Genomic DNA, 19,290 nt, shown 5'->3' with positions numbered 1-19,290 from the left:
GAGTTAGTCAGACATGGGTAGAACCGGCTCTCACACCTACAACTTCACTAATGACCATATTACTTAAACTCCTGCACAGGTCCTACTTCTGTAAAATGGAGCTAATAGCCTCTACCTCATTATCTTTATTAAATTCAGATTACGATTATGACGTTTATGATGAAATACAGTTTATGAAGGGTCTTGCACGTAGCAGACATTTTTTTTAATGTTCTTTTTCCTTCCTCTTGTGCCCTTTTCCTTATATGCAAACTACTGCTAGGAAAAAACACTTCTCATGGATTATTTCTTCATTATTTTACGAATGAAAAATCCAAGGCTTAGAGAGCTTCTGGGATCTGACACTAAAGCCCATGTTATTGACTACTATATTAAATGGTGCTTCCGATTTTTTTAAAAACTCTTTTAAACAATGTATTTATGCAGGAGTCAACAAGCTTTTTCTCTAAAGAGTGAGGTTTTAGGCTTTGCTGGCCATCCAGTCTCTGTCACAAGCCCAACTCTGCCACTACGAAAGCTGGCATAGGCAAAACATAAATAAATGTGTGTGGCTGTGTTCTAACAATACTTTATTTACAAAAACTGGCAGCTAGTCAGATCTGACCACGAGCCATAGCCTGCCAACTCCCGCATTCATGGATCAAACTGAAGATCATATAAAAAGCCTTACTATTTATGTAGAGACTGAAACAATACAGTTGAAAAGTTACTATAGTGCAGGCATTTAAATGATCTGTTCAATCTGCATCAAGTGTAACCTGTTTTCATTTCCCAGTAACAATGTATAAGGGCTTTCATGTATTCAATTATCCTAATTAACCATTCCAAGTTTAGATCAATGAACCAGAAAAATGTCAAAATACCTTAAAAGATGGTAGAGAGAATTATTATGTTCACTTATTGGAAAAGATTAATATCAGTTGAAAAATTTAACCAAATATGACCCTGGTAGTCAGGATTATTTATCCTTCACAGGACGAGTTTATTCCTCATCAGTATCACTGATTTATTCAAACAGAGCTCATAATAACTAATAATGCAGCATTCCGTAGTTGCAAGATTCATCACATAATACAGTATATTCTAGAAATGTAGGGTATTAACAAGCCTGCACACAGAGTAAATTTTCATATGACAATTAAGTGACAAACTTCTCATTTTACTCCTTTTTAAAATAAAGCAAAACAAAAAGACCACAAGAAAACAAAACAAAAAAAACCTGAAGTGCTGCCGGCTTCCTCAAAATCAATATTTCCAAGGTGCAGGACACCAGCTACTACCCGGAACAGATCAAGCTTTTCTTCATCATCCAAACCAATCTTTTTCATGGCTGTGCACATTCTAATAAAATCTCCATGGTCATCTAACAAAGGATCTTTCAAGGAACCTCCCTTAAGATACTACAAAACAAGAAGACATTATTTAAGTATACTAACACAACTACACAACGTCTACTCACTATATAACATGCAAAAATAAAATGTGTCAATCATAAAACTTTAGTGTTCCAACACATTCAAAAACTGAATGACTGGGCAAAGTGTACCCAGGATTTATGTATTATTTCTTTCAATGACATGTGAATCTACAACTATCTCAGTAAAAGTTTCAGTCAAAAATGGAATGAGATGTTTTCCAATTTAATTACAACTTTAATTCTAAAACTAGGACATTATATAAAAATATAAATTGAGTGAAAATGAAGGGAATATCAGCGGTTGAAATGAATCAACATGAAACCATAGGTCAAAAAGAACTGAGGTTTTAAAAAACTGTAATAAAAATTTAAATCTGACACTTAGCATTACACTCCTTCAGGTTAACTGCCATCAGCTACACCAATATTCAACAGCAGTAACCAGTGGACAGGCTAACAACAATGTTCATGGCCTGGGAATTAATTTTTAAACCTTTCTGTATTAGTATATATGAGGTAAAGTGTATTAGTAAGCATTATGCTTATGCTAAGAATTTATGCAATGACTGAAAACATTTCCGAAAAAATGAAGAGAAAATTTGCTTTCTCTCCTAAAAGAACGTGCATCTAAAGTATTCATTTACTAGAACCTATAACGAACTCAGAAAAAGGAAGAAGAAAAGTCAGCCCTGCAGAAACTAGAAGGAGGAAAAAGAAATTACTGGACACAGAAAGATAGGACTAGCAATTTTCCAGAACTTGAGAATGAATAAGTAAAATTAAACATTAGGTAACAGCATCAGAATTAACTGGCCATTAAAGACGCCCCTAGGAGATGTTTTTTTTCCTCCAGGTTGCCAACTGCTTCCCAGCGAAATTTGTAATTGCCTTTCCACACAAGTCTTTAAAATGTTTAATTATGCATGTGTAAAATTTCTGGAAAATGTCTAGACAAAGAAATTTAATTTTATTCTTAAAGAAAACAATCACATGCAGCCAAATTTAAAACAAAGCACAAATCGTGCAGAATTTTTAGTCTTGCAATTGAAAGGTTACTTCATTTAAAAACTGTTTCTAATCAAATGTCAATGAATATATTGCTATCACGGCAGACTAAAAATACTGCATTCTCCTAAAAATAACACACGGCTTAAAGACATGCCAATGGAACTAGGCAAAGGATTCTAAATAGTCAAAATGATCACCTCATCCTCCTGATAAAGAAGACAATAAAAAGTAATTTAAACATATTAAATCCATTATTCACTTGTATATTTTTATATATAAACCCAGTAATACGAATACGATTCCTAACAAACTGTGTTGACTCTAGAATCAGAAACTGTACATTTTCTTCCTAAGATAGCACAAAGACTGCTACTCTTTGCAGAGTAAAATCCAGTTTTCTTTCCTCTCCACTCAGTTTTTTCCATGGTAAAAGATCAAATTTATATATGTATATATTTTTTCCTTTGGGATAGCTGCACTATCCCACCAGGAAATGTCCCCATTATCTTAGTGGAAATAATACAATTTCCATATTTCAATGATGCCTTATAAAAATATAGGTTACCATAACAAAGGAAGATACCATAATAAATATTAATGTCACTTCTTAAAGTTCCAACCATGGATGTAATATAAAGTTTACAGACATCTGTGTCTAAAATGATAAATAAAATGTCAACTTAAACAAAAATTAACTGCAGACTCATCTGCTTAGAATTCAAATTAATGGGAATTTTTAGTTGCTTTCTGTTCTTTTCTATGAATATACTAAAGGTATAATTCACCTCACCATTTTGAAAGTAGTCAAAAACATCTGACTCACAAATGCAGGGGCATTAAAAACCGAGTATAATAAAACCTTGTTCACTTAAATATAAATCTTTTAATAAAATAAAGACAATATGAACTAGCCCCTATCATTAATCCTGACTTAGTGTTTTATAATTTAAGCTCCCTGAGTAGATACAACTTAATCCCACTTACTACTTAAACATTGCACATTAAAATTCATAAAAGTTGCAGTAGATTTTTAGATTAAGGACTTAATGTTTTTAAAATAATACTTAATGGTACAATTATATCTACTTACTCTTAGAAATACAATGATTTAGTAAGACCTATACCTAAAACTTTTCATAATATATTACAGAAACATGATGTTTTAAAGAGAAATATTAAATAATACATAAGCATTAGTTCACAAGAATGCTCACTCTACTTATTGTCTACATCAAAGCTTACTTCAGCCTTGACACAGACAATAAATTATAAAGGACATATTTTATACTTAATCACAAATGGGTAATATGAGAGTAAGTTTCAAAAATGTCAGCAAAGGATGATTCTTAGGCAATCTGATGTCCTCATGCCGGGAAAATAACAAGAGAAGAGCAGTGCACTGAGGTCCCACCAAGACCCAGAACCTGTGGCTTCTGCAGATACCAAAAGAGGTGTAAAGTACTTCTCGGCGAGAGGTGTGGATGAGTATTTAGGTTTTTTAAGCATAAGCCTAAAGGTAAGAGATCCTGGGCTTCCCTGGTGGCGCAGTGGTTGGGAGTCCACCTGCCGATGCAGGGGACACGGGTTCGTGCCCCGGTCTGGGAAGATCCCACGTGCCGCGGAGCGGCTGGGCCTGTAAGCCATGGCCGCTGGGCCTGCGCGTCCGGAGCCTGTGCTCCTCGGTGGGAGAGGCCACAGCAGTGACAGGTCCGCGTACGGCAAAAAAAAAACAAAACAAAAGTAAGAGATCTTACTTGGTTTCCAAAATAAAAAATAGAATACATCTTTCAGCACAATTTTTTTGTATTAAAGATTATATATTTTTTTTAAAGGTTACTTTACCTCAGGACTTTTTCGGTTCTGTAAAATGTGTTTGTCAGTTTCTCTGTTAGCAAAGTATCTAGTGCAGCCTCGGTTTAAATACTAGGACAAAGAGATTTAAAATATAATTAACAAATATGATCCACAGGAAAATGATACAAGGAAAACACAACTTATCAAATAGTGCTAACTCTAAAGAATTTCTAAACATAACCTGACTATCATTTAATCTCTCAATTAAAATCAATACTTCTATATACCATAAACATTTCATTCCTACTAATCACAGCAGGGATGGTGAAAATCCTAACCTGAAAATAGATTAAATTACATGATTAACATAAAAACCAATACCATAAAGCTTTCCTATTTTTCTAAGGTAGCAATTTTTTAAAAATATGTATCTCCAGTTTATTTATTCATTTTTAACATCTTTATTGGAGAATAATTGCTTTACAGTGTTGTGTCAGTTTCTGCTGTATAACAAAGTGAATCAGCTATATGCATACGTGTATCCCCATATCCCATCCCTCTTGTGTCTCCCTCCCACCCTCCCTATCCCACCCCTCGGTCACAAAGCACCGAGCGGATCTCCCTGTGCTATTCGGCTGCGTCCCACTAGCTATCTATTTTACATTTGGTAGCGTGTATATGTCCATGCCACTCCCTCACTTCGTCCCAGTTAACCCTTCCCCCTCCCCGTGTCCTCAAGTCCATTCTCTATGTCGGTGTCTTTATTCCTGTCCTGCCCTTAGGTTCATCAGAACCATTTTTTTTTTAGATTCCATATATATGTTTTGGCATATGGTATTTGTTTTTCTCTTTCTGACTTACTTCACTCTGTATGACAGACTCTAGGTCCATCCACCTCACTACAAATAACTCAATTTTGTTTCTTTTTATGGCTGAGTAATATTCCATTGTATATATGTGCCACATCTTTATCCATTCATCTGTAGATGTACACTTAGGTTGCTTCCATGTACTGGCTATTGTAAATACTGCTGCAATGAACATCGTGGTTGGTACACGACTCTTTTTGAATTGCGGCTTTATCAGGGTACATGCCCAGTAGTCGGATTGCTGGGTCATATGGTAGTTCTATTTTTAGTTTTTTAAGGAACCTCCATACTGTTCTCCATAGTGGCTGTATCAATTTACATTCCCACCAACAGTGCAAAAGGGTTCCCTTTTCTCCACACCCTCTCCAGCATTTATTGTTTCTAGACTTTTTGATGATGGCCATTCTGACCAATGTGAGGTGATACCTCATTGTAGTTTTGATTTGCATTTCTCTAATGATTAGTGATGTTGAGCATCCTTTCATGTGTTTGTTGGCAATCTGCAGTATCTTCTTTGGAGAAATGTCTATTTGGGTCTTCTACCCATTTTTGGATTGGGTTGTTTTTTTGATATTGAGCTGCATTAGCTGCTTGTGTATTTTGGAGATTAATGCTTTGTCAGTTGCTTCGTTTGCAAATATTTTCTCCCATTCTGAGGATTGTCTTTTCATCTTCTTTATGGTTTCCTTTGCTGTGAAAACGCTTTTAAGTTTCATTAGGTCCCATTTGTTTATTTCCATTTCCGTAGGAGGTGGGTCGAAAAGGATCTTGCTGTGATTTATGTCATAGAGCGTTCTGCCTATGTTTTCCTCTAAGAGTTTGATAGTGTCTGGGCTTACATTTAGGTCTTTAATCCATTTGGAGTTTATTTTTGTGTATGGTGTTAAGAAGTGTTCTAATTTCATTCTTTTACATGTAGTTGTCCAGTTTTCCCAGCACCACTTACTGAAGAGGCTGGCTTTTCTCCATTGTATATTCTTGCCTCCTTTATCAAAAATAAGGTGACCATATGTGCATGAGTTTATCTCTGGGCTTTCAATCCTGTTCCATTGATCTATATTTCTGTTTTTGTGCCAGTACCATACTGTCTTCATTACTGTAGCTTTGTAGTACAGTCTGAAGTCCGGGAGCCTGATTCCTCCAGCTCCGTTTTTCCTTCTCAACATTGCTTTGGCTATTCGGGGTCTTTTGTGTTTCCAAACAAATTGTGCAATTTTTTGTTCTATTTCTGTGAAAAATGCCATTGGTAGTTTGATGGGCATTGCAGTGAATCTGTAGATTGCTTTGGGTAGTATATCATTTTCACAATGTGGATTCTTCCAATCCAAGAACATGGTATATCTCTCCATCTGTCTGTATAATCTTTAATTTCTTTCAACAGTGTCTGATAGTTTTCTGCATACAGGTCTTTTGTCTCCTTAGGTAGGTTTATTCCTAGGTATTTTATTCTTTTTGTTGCAATGGTAAATGGGAGTGTTTCCTTAATTTCTCTTTCAGATATTTCACCATTAGTGTACAGGAATGCAAGAGACTTCTGTGCATTAAGTTTTTATTCTGCTACGTTACCAAATTCATTGATTAGCTCTAGTAGTTTTCTGGTAGCATCTTTAGGATTCACTATATATAGTATCATGTCATCTGCAAACAGTGACAGTTTTACTTCTTCTTTTCCGATTTGGATTCCTTTTTATTTCTTTTTCTTCTCTGATTGCCGTGGCTAAAGCCTCCAAAACTATGTTGAATGATGGTGGTGAGAGTTGGCAACCTTGTCTACTTGCTGATCTTAGAGGAAATGGTTAGTTTTTCACCATTGAGAATGATGTTGACTGTGGGTCATATATGGCCTTTATTATGTTGTTAGGTTCCCTCTATGCCTACTTTCTGGAGAGTTTTTATCATAAATGGGTGTTGAATTTTGTCAAAAGCTTTTTCTGCATCTATTGAGATGATCATATGGTTTTTATTCTTCAATTTCTTAATATGGGGTATCACATTGATTGATTTGCATATATATATATATATTTTTTTTTTTAATGGGTAATGAGAGCTCTATTCCATCTTGTAATTGTTCCCTAGGGTGTATTTTACAAAACTGGGTGATTTTTAGTATGCTCCTTGAAAGAGAAAGAAGTTTTTTGTTGTTGTTGTCTGTTTGTTTAAAAGGTGTTGGGGGTAGGAGTTTATTAATTAATTATTTTTGCTGTGTTGGGTCTTTGTTTCTGTGCAAGGGCTTTCTCTAGTTGTGGTGAGCGGGGGCCACTCTTCATCGCGGTGCGTGGGCATCTCACTATCGTGGCCTCTCCTGTTGTGGAGCACAGGCTCCAGATGCGCAGGCTCAGTAGTTGTGGCTCACAGGCCCACTTGCTCCACGGCATGTGGGATCCTCCCAGACCAGGGCTCGAACCCGTGTCCCCTGCACTAGCAGGCAGATTCTCAACCACTGCGCCACCAGGGAAGCCTGATTTGCATATATTGAAGAATCCTTGCACTCCTGGGATAAACCCCACTTGATCACGGTGTATGATCCTTTTAATGTGCTGTTGGATTCTGTTTGCCAGTATTTTGTTGAGGATTTTTGCATCTAAGTTCATCAGAGATTCTGGCCTGTAGTTTCCTTTTTTTGTGACATCTTTGTCTGGTTTTGGTATCAGGGTGATGGTGGCCTCATAGAATGAGTTTGGGAGTGTTCCTCCCTCTGCTATATTTTGGAAGAGTTTGAGAAGGATAGGTGTTAGCTCGTCTCTAAATGTTTGATAGAATTCACCTGTAAAGCCATCTGGTCCTGGACTTTTGTTTGTTGGAAGGTTTTTAGTCACAGTGTCAATTTCAGTGCTTGTGATTGGTCTGTTCATATTTTCTATTTCTTCCTAGTTCAGTCTCAGAAGGTTGCGCTTCTGTAAGAATTTGTCCATTTCTTCCAGGTTGTTCATTTTATTGGCATAGAGTTGCTTGTAGTAATCTCTCATGATCCTTTGTATTTCTGCAGTGTCAGATGTTACTTCTCCTTTTTCATTTCTAATTCTGTTGATTTGAGTCTTCTCCCTTTTTTTCTTGATGAGTCTGACTAATCGTTTATCAATTTTATCTTCTCAAAGAAGCAGCTTTTAGTTTTACTGATCTTTGCTATTGTTTCCTTCATTTCTTTTTCATTTATTTCTGATCTGATCTTTATGATTTCTTTCCTTCTGCTAACTTTGGGGGTTTTTTGTTCTTCTTGCTCTAATTGCTTTAGGTGTAAGGTTAGGTGTTTATTTGAGATTTTTCTGTTTCTTGAGGTAGGACTGTATTGCTATAAACGTCCCTCTTAGAACTGCTTTTGCTGCATCCCACAGGTTTTGGGTCGTCGTGTTTTCATTGTCATTTGTTTCTAGGTATTTTTTGATTTCCTCTTTGATTTCTTCAGTGACCTCTTGGTTATTTAGTAGCGTATTTTTTAGTCTCCCTGTGTTTGTATTTTTTACAGTATTTTCCTGTAATTGATATCTAGTCTCATAGTGTTGTGGTAGGAAAAGATACTTGATACGATTTCGGTTCTCTTAAATTTACTAAGGCTTGATTTGTGACCGAAGATATGGTCTATCCTGGAGAATGTTCCATGAACACTTGAGAAGAAAGTGTATTCTGTTGTTTTTGGATGGAATGTCCTATAAATATCAATTAAGTCCATCTTGTTGAATGTATCATTTAAAGCTTGTGTTTCCTTATTTATTTTCATTTTGGATGATCTGTCCATTGGTGAAAGTGGGGTGTTAATGTCCCCTACTATGATTGTGTTTCTTTTGATTTCCCCTTTTATGGCTGTTAGCATTTGCCTTATGTATTGAGGTGTTCCTATGTTGGGTGCATAAATATTTATAATTGTTATTTCTTTTTCTTGGATTGATCCCTTGATCATTTCAGTGTCCTTCCTTGTCTCTTGTAACATTCTTTACTTTAAAGTCTATTTTGTCTGATATGACTATTGCTACTCCAGCTTTCTTGTGATTTCCATTTGCATGGAATATCTTTTTCCAACCCCTCACTTTCAGTCTGTATGTGTCCCTAGGTCTGAAGTGGGTCTCTTGTAGACAGCATATGTACGGGTCTTGTTTTTGTATCCATTCAGCCAGTCTATGTTTTTTGGTTGGAGCATTTAATCCATTTATATTTAAGGTAATTATCAATAATGTATGCTCCTATTACCATTTTCTTAATCATTTGGGGTTTTTTTGTTTGTTTTACAGGATAATAAAATTTTAATGAAAATTTCCACAAGAAATTTTTTGACAGAATGTGAAGTTTTATTTTGTCTTTATTTTTTTATTTATTTATTTTTTGGGGGTACGTGGGCCTCTCACCATTGTGGCCTCTCCCATTGTGGAGCAGAGGCTCTCGACGCGCAGGCTCAGCGGCCATGGCTCACGGGCCCAGCCGCTCCGCGGCATGTGGGATCTTCCCGGACCGGGGCATGAACCCGTGTCCCCTGCATCAGAAGGCGGACTCTCAACCACTGCACCACCAGGGAAGCCCTATTTGTCTTTATTATTTTGTCCTGAATGTACACATGAGGTTTCTGAATCAGAGCAGATTTTTTTTTTTTATTTACCTTATAGCTAATAACAAGTGTGTTGTGCCCTTGTGTATAAGTTCTTACACTTACACCAACATAACGAGAGCCAGGTCAAATATCCTACAAATACAAAGTCTGTCTCATAGACAAGGGATATAGAAAATGAATTTTCTGTACTTACATACAGAAAAAATAAGCAGTCAACTCTCTGTACTCATCGTAGTCTTTTTGAAAATTTCTACTCTAATATGTTGGAATTTAAATAATCCTCTCCAGGGAAAATATAAGACCATTGCCTAAAGCTTTACAATCCAAAGATGACTTATTTTCTCTTCAAGTGTGAAAATGTACCTCTGTAGTTAGGTAAATCTCTATAGAGTTTTCAATATCTATACAGTTGTAAATTAACTTCCATGGCTGGGTTTGTTTTTATAGGTCTTTTCCTTCTCTTTTCTTTCCTGCCTAGAGAAGTTCCTTTAGCATTTTTTGTAAAGCTGGTTTGGTGGTGCTGAATTCTCTTAACTTTTGCTTACCTGTAAAAGTTTTAATTTCTTCATCGAATCTGAATGAGATCCTTGCCAGGTAGAGTAATCTTGGTTGTAGGTTTTTCCCTTTCATCACTTCTAATATATCCTGCCACTCCCTTCTGGCTTGCAGAGTTTCTACTGAAAGATCAGATGTTAACCTTATGGGGATTCCCTTGTATGTTATTTGTTGCTTTTCCCTTGCTGCTTTTAATAATTTTTCTTTATATTTAATTTTTGATAGTTTGATTAATATGTGTCTTGGTGTGTTTCTCCTTGGATTTACCCTGTATGGGACTCTCTGTGCTTCCTGGACTTGATTGACTGTTTCGTTTCCCACGTTAGGGAAGTTTTTGACTATAATCTCTTCAAATATTTTCTCAGACCCTTTGTTTTTCTCTTCTTCTTCTGGGATCCCTATAATTTGAATGTTGGTGTGTTTACTGCTGTCCCAGAGGTCTCTGAGACTGTCCTCAATGCTTTTCATTCTTTTTTCTTTATTCTGCTCCCTGGCTGTTATTTCCACCATTTTATCTTCCAGCTCACTTATCCGTTCTTCTGCCTCAGTTACTCCGTTATTGGTTCCTTCTAGAGTATTTTTAATTTCAGTAATTGTGTTGTTCATACCTGTTTGTTTCATCTTTAGTTCTTCTAGATCCTTGTGAAATGTTTTTTGTGTTTTCTCAATTCTATTTCCGAGATTTTGGATCATCTTTACTATCATTACTCTGAATCCTTTTTCAGGTAGGTTGCCTATTTCGTCTTCATTTATTTGGTCTTGTAGGTTTTTACCTTGCTCCTTCGTCCGTAACATGTTTTTGGCGTTTCACTTTTTTTTTTTTTTTTTGCAGTACGCGGGCCTCTCACCGCTGTGGCCTCTCCCGTTGTGAAGCACAGGCCCCGGACGCGCAGGCTCAGCGGCCATGGCTTACAGGCCCAGCCGCTCCGCAGCATGTGGGATCCTCCCGGACCGGGGCACAAACCCGCATTCCCTGCATTGGCAGGCGGACTCTCAACCACTGCACCACCAGGGAAGTCCCCTCACTTTTTTTTTGATGGGTGCTGCTGTATCCTTGTCTTACTGGTTGCTTGGCCTGAGACGTCCAGCACTGGAGTTTGCAGGCAGTTGGATACAGCTGGGTCTTGACGCTGAGATGAGGACCTCCAGGAGGCCACACTCCAATTGATATTCCCTGGTGTCTGAGGTTCTCTGTTAGTCCAGCGGTTTGGACTCGGAGTTCCCACCCCAGAAGCTCAGGCCCAACCTGTGGCCTGGGAACCAAGATCCTGCAAGCACGTGGCAGGCGAAGTCATGGTCCTCCAAAGACACGGACATCCACATCCCTGGAACTGCTTGGCTGGGGCAGGGTGGTGGGGACCTGGAGTCACCGGAGGGGCAGGGTGGTGGCCTGAGGCACACAGGGCGGCTTGGTGTCCTCAGGGTCAGAACTGGGCCATGTACGCCGCCCACGCCACCCAGTGCACCAGGGACTCCGCCTGGGCTTGACAGGCATCTGCACCCCGGATTCATGTCTGAGCCCCAGATTTATGTCAGTGACTCCGGTTTCACGTCTGAGGCCCCGAATTTACATCTCAAACGTAGCAATTTTAAATCTTCTCAGGGTTAAATCTTATTGAAGATACAGTTCATAAGATATGAACTAAATATGTGAAAAGTCTCAAAGAAGGACCCACACTGTGGTTTAATATTTTGAGTAATATTTTAAATTCTGAATAATTAAATAATATTCTTGAGTTTCTTAATTTTTGATTTTTACAATCAGTCCTTCAAAACATGCCTTTCATACTGACTGACAGTTAACACTAATTGTACATAAATCACAACACTTGCTTTATGAACCTTCACAGGTATTCAAATAACCATTTCAGCTTTTATCTCAATGATTTACTTTCCTGCCCAGAAGCCTTTAAAGGCTAAGTGCTTTGCAAACACAGAATAAGGGAAGCAGCTGAGAAGAAAATAATATACTGGTCTTGAAGAGAATCTTTTACCCACACGTAAGGGGTGGGGGTCGTTCAGGAAGGACATGCACAGGGAACAGGATGAGAAAATTTTTTAAACATCTCAGCTTTTCTTAAATCAGGTCACTAGGGTTCCACTGTCCCCTGGCATGAATTCCAAGGTTAAATATATCGATAACATATTATATACCAAGAAAAAATTTACAGTAAAATTTGAATGATTTAGGGATAAATTAACACTTTAGATGATCAATATACTTATCTCCCCCCATTACACTGAAATATTAAAATACAGTTAAAACCAGAAAATAATATGCAGTGAATTTTTCTTTGTAGCCTAGAATCTTGGGGGAAAGAATAAAATAGAAGGGAGAGGGGATAATATTGATTAGCATTTTCAATTGACTATTTCAAATCAGAGTTCTTTTATTTAGTAGGATAATAGTAGCTTAACTATATAGAGCCAAAACAAATGTTTTCTTTGCTACCAAGAGTTTTATCCACCCGCCCCAACTGTTTTATCAAATACTTGGCTTTTGGACACTTAATATTAAAACCTAAGAAAAATACTTGTTTCTTCTAACTTTTCTGTAACTAGAAAGCTATAACTATTCTTGTCACCCATTCTCATTCTATCCAAGCTTTATTTATATTCAAGGATTCTTGCATGACTATAACGAATGCTTCCGTGGAACATGTGCAAAAATATTTCAAATTTTTGAAAAATACAAGCATTTTAAGCCTTTTATTTTCTAAAGTACATGTGGAGTTAATATGGGTGCTTTCAAACAGATGTATCTCTACAATTCTTTACATACTAATTTGGATAGAATAGTGACCAAAAAAATGTGGGGGGGAAAGCGTTCACCCTGCTGTAGAGTTTCTCCTTTGTCTTTACAACTTTACCCCTGAGTTATGACTGGAGGTCTAAACTAAACCCGAGAAAAACCTGTTGAAATGACCAACACACTTTTAAGTCACTCTAAGGCAGAATCATTTGGGGGAAGGAATACAGAGGTGTGTGTACACCTGCCTGAGACGAATATCCAAGACGGCAGGCGTTTTTGGGTGAAAGGTAATGCTGTTCCGTGAGTTTCCTCTTACCACCAAAAGGACTCTCCCAGTTCATGCCACAGAGACAAGAAACTCTCTGACCTGATAAAGCATTTCAGTGGCTGCCCCCTTAGGATGGCTGTCCTTGTGCCAGGAAAGACTGTACATTCTGAGACACAGAAACTTTGTTCCCAAGCCCCCAAGTAGAAAGAAATGCTATATTAAGACAAGAATAGTCACATCACTTTATCATTAACTCAGTGCTGACAAAGCCACATCATCATTATTAAATTTTATATGATTCAGATTAATTTATATTCCTTTTCTAAAAATCATTGTAGAGAAATGCCTCTTCTACTGTCATGAAGATAATGTGGGCAACTAACTTCAAATTCCAATTAATTTGGTGAGTTCTAGAGAAGGTTAAACATTTCAGAATTATATAAATAGATGCAGTTATAAAGCATTTTAAAACAACAGAGTTTTTAAATTTCCAAATATACATAAAAGAAATTGATTGACGTAATAAAGAAGAAGTCAGGTTGCAAACACACACACACACTCACACACAGAACAATAATTACATATAAATGTGTGTCATGATTCTCAAATGGAGGACTTCTGGCCAAAGAGGAGTATGAGAATTGCCTGGAGAACTTCATACAAACTGCATTCCCGACCCGCACCCCGTGATTCCCATAGCCCACACAGGGACACTACTTTCTAGCTGAGAATCTGTCATTACGCTAGCCACCCCACAGTCACCACTTCCTGAAACTCAATACTGACTTGTGATCCTTGGCACTCGTGATTTCCTTGTACTTCTCTCACCACTCCACTTGTGTTTTCTTTCTGGGGCAACTCTTCATCTGCTCAGCCTCTTCAACTCCAGAGTGTGGATCCTGGCACATGCTTTTCTACGTTATGCAATCTCTCTGGACAACCTCCACTACTCACTGTCACAGTTCTAACTACCACCAGGGTACTGACATCTCCCAAACCTGTCCCTGCAGCACTGACCTGATCTTAGTCTACCCAAGAGTCTTCCAAACAGCTCCACTCAGATGACCCACAGGCTCCAAAACTGGACTCATCCTACACGCCATTAATCCCCCACCTGGCCTCAACATGATATTTACAGTCACCCAGTTACCCTAATCGTGTTTTGGAAAATCATTCCAGACTCCCCCTTCTCCTTACCTAATTCAGTCTTCAAGTCCTGTCAATTTTACCTCCTCCTATTTCACACATCTCCTCCCTCAGTAACCCTGCCATCGCTAAAACAAATTCAGGCACTGAGTAACTGCTACATCACCTAAAGCCACAGGTTCCCAACCCATTTACCCACGGCTGCAATTTCTATCCATCCCCTGCCCTACCCTCTTAAAGCTATCTTCCATATTAAACCCAGAGGTAAGTACAGACCTGATATCCGAATTTCTACTTAACACCCTTCGATCAGCTCCCTACTCACCACAGAAGTAAGACCAAACTCTCTAGCCTCACCTCCCACCCCTTCCTGTCCTACCATTTAAGCTATTTCCTGCCTTTCTTCGTTCATCTTTTTGCATCTACCAGGAATACCTCCGCATATTTATGTTTCTTCCTCTAGTTATAGTTAACACTTGAAAATCCTTCAGGATTCTGATCAAGCATCAACTGTTCCAGTAAAGTTTTTCCAAAATCACCAGCACCTATGCATCTCTCTCACTTATCATTTGACGTATCAGTCAGATTGTGTGTGTGTGTGTGTGTGTGTGTGTGTGTGTGTGTGTGTGTGTGTTTCCCACCAATTTAAGTTACTCAGAAGCAGGAACTGTGTCTCATTTATCGTTTTAACTCTGGCACAATGCCTGGTACCCAATGGGTAAGGAATAAATATTTGTTGAACTGAATTAAGGAAGACAAGTAGGGGTCCTTTATTAATTCAGTGGTCAAACTCTTTTTTACAAATAAGTGAAAGATAACATTAAAGCTAGCATTACAGAACTATTATAAACTTTCTTATTGAGTTTAAGGGGTTTAGCATCTATCCTTTTACCTATCCCATTATGTACCTCCTCATATAGTGTTATAAGCTCAGCAGTAAATCTCAATACAGATCTACTTAGTACGAAAGTCATTCTATCATATTACACTGAATTTAATGTAAGTTATATGCAACTAGACATCAAAACCCACTGAAATAAGTTTTAGAATAGAAGGCAACTCAATTTGCAAAAACTGTATGAAATTTCTTTTCATCCAACCTACCCGAAAATTATCTGGGGAGCTCAAATGAAGTCTTTCCCTAGTATCTTCAGAAGCACCAGCACACAACCTATAAAAGATATGATAATTCCTTTCCTCTTTGCCTTGAACACAGATCCTAGATTTCTCTAGAAGATAATGTGAAACAAATCCTCCAACAACTGAACTCTAAAAAACAAAACAGAGAAATTACATTTTTGCATTTAAAGTCTTAAAGTATAACCTACCAATGTTAAATTATCTTCTCTAATAATCATTTGTCTATCAAAGAGGTTGTAATTTATGAAATAAAGGGGAAAAAACAGGTAACTAAATGTAAGTTTATAGTATTTATAGAGATCACAGTGAACATATATATTATCCCAACTGTTTAAAAGTAAAAGAGGAAAATTTAAATATATTTGCCATGAGTTCAAGTACAGCACCAGTTCTATCAAGACCCTGTATTTTCCAAAAACACTCCCCAAACGTATTACCCCGAAACTCACTCTCACTTACCTTTTCATTGAAATGTATTTCTACAAATTTCCCAAATCGACTGCTATTATTGTTGCGAACAGTCTTTGCATTTCCAAAGGCTTCTAAGAGTGGGTTAGCTATTGAAAAAGAAATGAAAATACGCCATCAGAAAGTTTGCATGGAGGAAAATTACAAAGCAATATGCATAGTATGTTTCCATTTATTAATAAACATAAATAACTAGAAAAATATTCTCAGAAACATTAACATGAATGAATTCACTTGTAATGTCAAATCCCACAAATATTTATTGACTACCACTATGTTTGGGCCCTATTAAAGTACAAGAGATGGAAAAGTTACTCAAAATTTATTAAAAAAAAAAAAAAGAAAAAGTAAGTGTATGAGAAAGACTAAATTTTCAAAAGTCACTAGGTTACAAAATTTATAACTCAACTTTAAAAATTACTCCCTAAAAATTTTATGGTTTTCACATCAGCCCTACAAGAGCAGTGATGATAGTAAAGAAAGCAGCAAGCTTCCTGTGACGAAATACAGGCAAGAAGTTATTAGTTGACTTACATTTAAAAATATATATTAATAAAACCTCCAGATTTAACATTTTTCATGCACATCCAACAAAATCTAACAAATAAGCGTTTACAGAATTACCTACGAAAGCTTCTCAGAACAATAGTTCTTGAAATCCCAATGAACAAATGTAAAATTTTAACTGTCTTCATTTTATAATTTCACACTTCTCTCTCTCTCTCTCTCTCTCTCTCTCTCTCTCTCTCTCCCTCTCTCTCTCTCTACCTGACTGGAAAAGAGCTCCGAGAGTCTATTCTGGTACTCACCAGTCTTAACTGTAAGCATACCAGATTAGTGTCAATCTCACTCACATATTCCTTCAGTAACCTCATAAATTGCTTCATATGTTTACTGCTAGAGTATTTCTTATGAAATCTCTTGAAGTCCATTTCTCTTATTCTATCCACAGTAGAAAGCTTAACTAGTCACTAAACCCTTTGAAAGATCACTCCCAGGTTGTTTCACTTGCTAAAATAAGAAAGTATTAAAACTAAAAGAAATATTAGCATGTATTCCCACCTAAAGATTTCTATGGCCCTGCCAGTTAACATAAACTATTCTCCAGTAAGGGGCTGTAGAGACATTTGGAATAACACTTTCCAACTGTCCTCAACTACAGCACGTTACACATTGCACAGTACGTTCTCATGGGAGAAACCAGGCTTATCTGGTTTCAAAGCAAACCTGTACCTCAAGTAAACAAGTCCGAATATTAATTAGTATTTTATTAAATTAACCCATTATTTGTTTTTTATTTATTTATTCAGTTTTAAAGGGCAATTCCCTCACTAAAGGCGCTCTACTGTGATTCTACCTAGGTGTGTGTCACAGTACCACAGTGAGAACTGTGGATAAAAATTAGAAAATTATTTATATCAAGAAATATGAAAAAGCTTATGGATGCAAACTTTAAAAATGTTTATTAGAGTCAAATTTAGATTCATCTACATGCATATTTTACGTAAGTGTGAAAAAAATGTATGTAACATTTGCCTGCCATGATATAGCAAAATGCATGAACATAAAAGGCCCCCGGCAAATTTTTGTTCAACTGGAATTTTTCTTTAAAATGTCAAGAATATTAAAATATGCACTTAGTAGAGCATACAGTTAAGACGCCTGGGTTTATGTCCCATTTCCACAACTGATGAGCTTATTTACTCTTCAGAAAGTTACTGAAGCTCCTTCTACCTTAGCTTCTCATCTGTGAAGCAGGGATAAAATAGTACTTACCTCATATTCTATGGAGATTTAAGTTAGGTAACAGATTTTAAGCAAATCAGACAAGGCCTAACACATCCCACACATGTCAGTATCATCATCATTATTAAATACTTACTGAAGGGGTGAGAAGAGTGTCCAAACAGGCCTGAAACACCTCAGAGAACTAAAAGGAGACCCATGTGAACTAAATGAGAACTAAATGAGACCAATGAGAACTAAAAGGAGACTAAAGCATAAAGCTGCAGAGGAACAACGACTCAATCAGACCAGAGGAGGTGGGGCAGGCCACACAGCACACTGGAGGTGATGATGTGAATTTGGGGTTTTAGCTTGAGAGAAATACGAAGCCAATAAAGGGCTCAGAGCAAAAGAGGTCACTCCAACTTCCACACAGAGAATAGGTTAAAGGGCAGCCAGACCATAAGAGGGGGGACCAGACAGGAACCTGTGCTGCAGGAGGCTGCTGCAGACTCAGCGTGACGGCAGCGGGGACCAAACAGGATCCGAGAGGTCTCTAAGGGGTGAGCAAGCACTGACAGCCCGGGGAAGGCAACTTACAGACTCCTGCTTTCCAAGTGTACTCTTTCATTGAAATGATTTCCCCCAGCACCTCATTTCCAAATAACCCTCTCCCTTTCTCCTTTACAAAAACAAGGTCAACAAAATAAACAGGAGGCAGGAGGGCTTCCTATATTCCTCTCATTCATCCGACAGATATTTATGGAGCATATACTATGTATCAGGCACTATTCCAGGAGTTTGGAATATATAAAATCCCTGCCCTCTTAGCACGGACATGGGGTTGGGCGGGGGGGGGGGGGGGAAGACAACAGACAATAAGTAAATGAGAAGATAACATCTGAGCAAAGATTTGTAGGAGATGGCAGAGTCTTTTGGATCTCTTGGAGAACACTCCAGACCACTTAGAGGATTCTTCTAAGTTAATTTCAGGACATACCTAGCAATGGAAAATAAGAATTTTAAAAATTAACAATACCTTCGACAATTCTATCATCAATGTCTTGACCGGTTCCATACGATTCAGTCAGATATCTGAAAATACAGGATTAAAAAAATGCTGGATGAGAATGACATTGCATGCATTATCTTTCTAATTTTAATATTATTTAATACATCTAAAATTTAAACCTGGATCATGCACTGGAATGGCTTATTTAAAAACTACAAATTTATATTTAAATGCAACTACTATTCTGTTATAGCTTTTTAAACATTTAAAATTCTATCTGGATGGCCTTTAACATCTAAATCAGCATTATTTTTTAAAACTTTTTGGGAATATTCTGATTTTAACCAACTATTTAGTTGTAAATATGCCACACATTGCACACAGAAATATTCATCTTTGACACTGGGAGGAGGGTTGTGGGGAGGTAGAAATAAGAAGGCCAATCATCATAAACTTAAGGTAAAAAATGGTTTCAACCACTCTAACGGCAGGACTATTGAAAAAAGAACATAAAGGCTGGATTGTGAAGGAACATTCCAAGATTTCCCTTTGCCTAATGAGCACTGGTCTTCTCCAGGATCCTCATGAGAATAGCATGT

The 19,290-nt window shown here is 37.3% G+C and overlaps 1 protein-coding gene across 6 annotated transcripts in view; it reads right to left on the bottom strand.

Annotated features, from left to right (window-relative positions):
• The window catches only part of MYO6 (myosin VI), a 142,259-nt gene that overhangs the window by 52,545 nt on the left and 70,424 nt on the right, over nt 1–19,290 (bottom strand). For all 6 annotated transcript variants that reach the window (XM_029223790.1, XM_029223788.1, XM_029223791.1 and 3 more), the window contains exons 7-11: nt 18,719–18,774; nt 15,946–16,043; nt 15,451–15,615; nt 4,268–4,348; nt 1,220–1,400 (exon numbers count right to left, since the gene is read on the bottom strand). In XM_029223790.1, coding sequence (XP_029079623.1) covers nt 1,220–1,400; nt 4,268–4,348; nt 15,451–15,615; nt 15,946–16,043; nt 18,719–18,774 — 581 coding nt within the window. The remainder of the gene's footprint in view (nt 1–1,219; nt 1,401–4,267; nt 4,349–15,450; nt 15,616–15,945; nt 16,044–18,718; nt 18,775–19,290) is intronic.

The sequence above is a fragment of the Monodon monoceros genome, unplaced genomic scaffold (genome assembly GCF_005190385.1).
Source record: "Monodon monoceros isolate NGI ecotype Baffin Bay Population unplaced genomic scaffold, NGI_Narwhal_1 Super_Scaffold_15, whole genome shotgun sequence".
NCBI lineage: Eukaryota > Metazoa > Chordata > Mammalia > Artiodactyla > Monodontidae > Monodon > Monodon monoceros.
This window is presented reverse-complemented; position numbering and strand designations above follow the sequence as displayed.